Below are 3,434 nucleotides of genomic sequence, written 5' to 3'. Positions count from 1 at the left end.
AATGCATTACCCCAACACTGCTCATTTCAGATTGAAAACACCTGATCACTAGGTTTTCTCAGAGGAGAGCGGTGTTAGAAATGTGTCCATCTTGAACAGAATAAGAATTATCAGCTTATAAGGGTAAATCAACATACATGGAGGGAGCATCTCAATAAGGTTTCCACAGTTATCTTGACAGGCTGTAGAGATCTCTGATATCAGAACATGAGGATCTGATTCTATCAAAGAGACACAAAGTTCAACTTGTATGAAGTTCAATTGCATTTGCAATATTTCGCATTTATATAATTTTTTGTATATATTTTATAGTTTTCACATGATTTTATATAATTTTATTGATTGGTTTGTTAAATACACACAATATCTCTGTGTTGTTACTGTATTATGTTTAATATAGTATCTCCTCAGTTTAAACCATAAACACATGCAGTCCACTCAAGTGGACATCTGGAAATCTCTCTGAAAAATAGGTGTAAAAAAAAAATTGCATTTTGAGTCTTGTTTTTCATGCCCTTAGAGAAATAAAAACACATAGGAAAAATCCTGACTCAGGTTATAATTCATGCACGAAAGAGTTAATAAACATCTCCTGAACAATAGTATAAATATGAGCAAAGAACACAGTTGGCTTCAGACTTCAACTGAAGACATTACCAGACGACTTCATTTCTTAACATACCGAATACACACAAGGACCCAGGTGAGACACCACTTTAAAATGATACGAACAGGTAATGTTATGACAGTGTGAATAAAGACACCAACAGATTATGAGGGGTTTAGATCTCAACAATATTACAAGGAGACTCAAAATGCATTAGGAACAAAAATATATCTTCAAATGAATCAGATGCATATGTCATTTCACCACAGACAATGGTTAGACATTATTTAATGGATTGCATTTAGTAAAGGAATGATTTATGCCTGATTAGATTACATTTAAGGAATTTTAAAAATGTGGGAACTAATGAAATCAGAAACAAGTCAAAAGAATTTTAAAATGATAAAGTAGCCATTATTAAACTTCAGATGTATTAATATCCCCATTGTTTATTGTTATTTACTGCAGTCATGGCATCAGAGCTACAGAAGGTACTTGATGCTATGGAGAATAAACTAAAAGATCTGGAAACCAAACTTACTAACAGTGAAGTTCAGATTGAGAAACTCCAAAAGGAAAACCAAGGTGAGACTAGTGTTTTTGAAGACTGATGGTTTGTAATATCATATTCACTGAAAATCAATTGGTGTAGGATTTACTGTGCAATTATTTGTGACATTTCTAGCAATGTCTGATAGTGAACTGTGTCAAAGAAATGGCATGCATCACACTGAATTAAATGTGAAATTCTAGAATTTCTAGAAGTAGAAAGGCTGAAATAGTATTTTCCTGTAAAACATACTTCAATAATCTTTGTTTAATATATACATTTAAGAAGGTATATGTTCTCTTCAGCCAAACCAAAGGTGTCATTTTCAGCTGGATTGGGATTAAAGGATTTCTTTGGACCAGTAAACGCAGATACAACACTGATTTACAAGAAAATCTTCACTAATGTTGGTGATGCCTACAAGCAGGACACAGGTACTGTTAATCCACACTGCTGAAAACAATATCAACACACTTGTATAATTCATGTCTACAGCTGTTAATGGAGATCTGTCTCACTCTTTAACAGGGATTTTCACAGCACCGGTACGAGGAGTTTACTATTTCAGTTTCTTCTACCATTGTGGAGATAATCATCCAACATGGTTGTACTTGTACAGAAATGGACAGAAAGAAGCAATAACAGGACATCACAAGACTGGATCTCATATAAAGAACGGAGGTAATGGCTTATCGCTGCTGTTGGAGAAAGGGGATCAAGTCTATATTGTACTCCAAAAGGATGCGTGGATCTTTGATAAAGATAATATCACAGTGTTCAGTGGTTTCCTTATCAATGCCCTGTAAATAAAATGGGTTTACAGGTTATGGTCAAATATCAGGCTACTTAATCCAGTCTTTGTTTGATGAGAATGAAACATTGAAACATCAAAATAACCAGCTTTGAATAATTTTTAAAATGGCCATTTACTCTTTTTGATCAAAACAACACCATCTTTAAAGAGCGTGTTTGTTAGCATTTGTTTCCATGGTTACTTGTTTGATTAATGCACTGCATCTGCTTCATTCTTTGGTTTAATTTAGTACAGTATATAGTATTGATGAGTATTGGGACGAATATTTCTCTTACTAACAATTAATCATTTAATCAGTTATATTTTAATCATAAGAAATCATTTATTGTTTTATGCTTTTCATTCCTTTATGACAAAAGTATATAGCTTCTTTCTTGAACTGTCCTTGTTGACCTGTTTTTTCTTTTCATTCTGTTGCACATGTATGCATTCTGAGTACTTTTCCACAAGCATGTGCAGATAATGCAATGTTAAAGTGTGGTGTTCATTAAATAAACAATCTGAAAAATAATTAATGAACTGGCATGTAGCCTCTTTATTTCTTCAGCACCGAACTTTCACATGTGCTTAGCTCTCTATTACTTTCTTGTTCTAGCTCTGTGCTCTTAGGTAGCTGCCAATTGTATAATTGTATGTATGGTACTACTGTAATCTAGAGGACAATTATAAGAACAACAATTGATATCAATAATCAAACAATATTATCAAATAATTAGTAATTGATAATAATAACTAATCACCACAAAAGTTCATCTGCAGAAGTAAACTGCATGGCCGAGGCAATGGTCAAGTACCTTCTTACACCACGTTTCAAATTATTATGCAAGTGACATCCATAAGATTTCAGTAGAATAAACATTCAGATTTTAGTTTTTGTAAGAAAATGTTTGTTTGTTTATTTATCCATGTCTTTTTAGATAACTGGTATCAATCTCAGACTATTCAAAATAATTTCAAAATAATTTGCCAGGTCTGTGGAAACCCTACTTAGAGGTTGTTCCACATTATTAAGCAAGTCACAGTTCTCATGCAATATAGGAGGAAGAAAGATCTTTCTGAAGATGAAAAGCATGAAATGGTGCAATGTTGTGCAAAAGACATGAAAACAACTAATCTTCTTTCAGACGAACACAATCTGAGATATATTTAAAAATATCCTGACTCTTCCAAGCTTTATAATGGTTGTGATGGGGGAAGCCAAAAAAAAAATGCATCCATTCATCATAAAATAAATCCATACGGCTCCGGGAGATTCATAAAGGCATTCTAAAGCAAAGCAATGCTTTTTTGTAAGAAAAATATCCATATTTAAAACTTTATTAACTATAATATCTAGCTTCTGAAAGACGGCCATAAGCATCGATTTGCGGCGGAAGAGTGACATCTGACATGATGCATGACGCAATGACAAATGCAGAAGCGCAGAGGATAGAAACAAAACACCGGTCACGAATTAGAAGTCT

At 33.4% G+C, this 3,434-nt stretch overlaps 1 protein-coding gene across 1 annotated transcript; it reads left to right on the top strand.

Moving 5' to 3' along the window:
- The first annotated feature begins 388 nt into the window (after positions 1-388).
- LOC125244769 (complement C1q-like protein 2) lies at positions 389-2,525 on the top strand. The gene is made up of 4 exons (XM_048155005.1): positions 389-703; positions 1,076-1,192; positions 1,463-1,591; positions 1,686-2,525. Exons 2-4 carry the CDS (start codon positions 1,078-1,080, stop codon positions 1,961-1,963), a joined length of 522 nt encoding a protein of 173 aa, XP_048010962.1. The 5' UTR covers positions 389-703; positions 1,076-1,077; the 3' UTR covers positions 1,964-2,525.
- Positions 2,526-3,434: the final 909 nt, after the last annotated feature.

This window comes from Megalobrama amblycephala, linkage group LG14 (assembly GCF_018812025.1).
Source record: "Megalobrama amblycephala isolate DHTTF-2021 linkage group LG14, ASM1881202v1, whole genome shotgun sequence".
In the NCBI taxonomy this organism is placed as follows: domain Eukaryota; kingdom Metazoa; phylum Chordata; class Actinopteri; order Cypriniformes; family Xenocyprididae; genus Megalobrama; species Megalobrama amblycephala.
This window is presented reverse-complemented; position numbering and strand designations above follow the sequence as displayed.

Bases quoted from the DNA above. Each gene is read 5' to 3' on its own strand.
- LOC125244769 (XM_048155005.1), top strand. From the start codon at position 1,078: ATGGCATCAGAGCTACAGAAGGTACTTGATGCTATGGAGAATAAACTA. The intron at 1,193-1,462 runs GTGAGACTAGTG...TGTTCTCTTCAG, and splicing joins ACTCCAAAAGGAAAACCAAG to CCAAACCAAAGGTGTCATTT. The intron at 1,592-1,685 runs GTACTGTTAATC...ACTCTTTAACAG, and splicing joins TGCCTACAAGCAGGACACAG to GGATTTTCACAGCACCGGTA.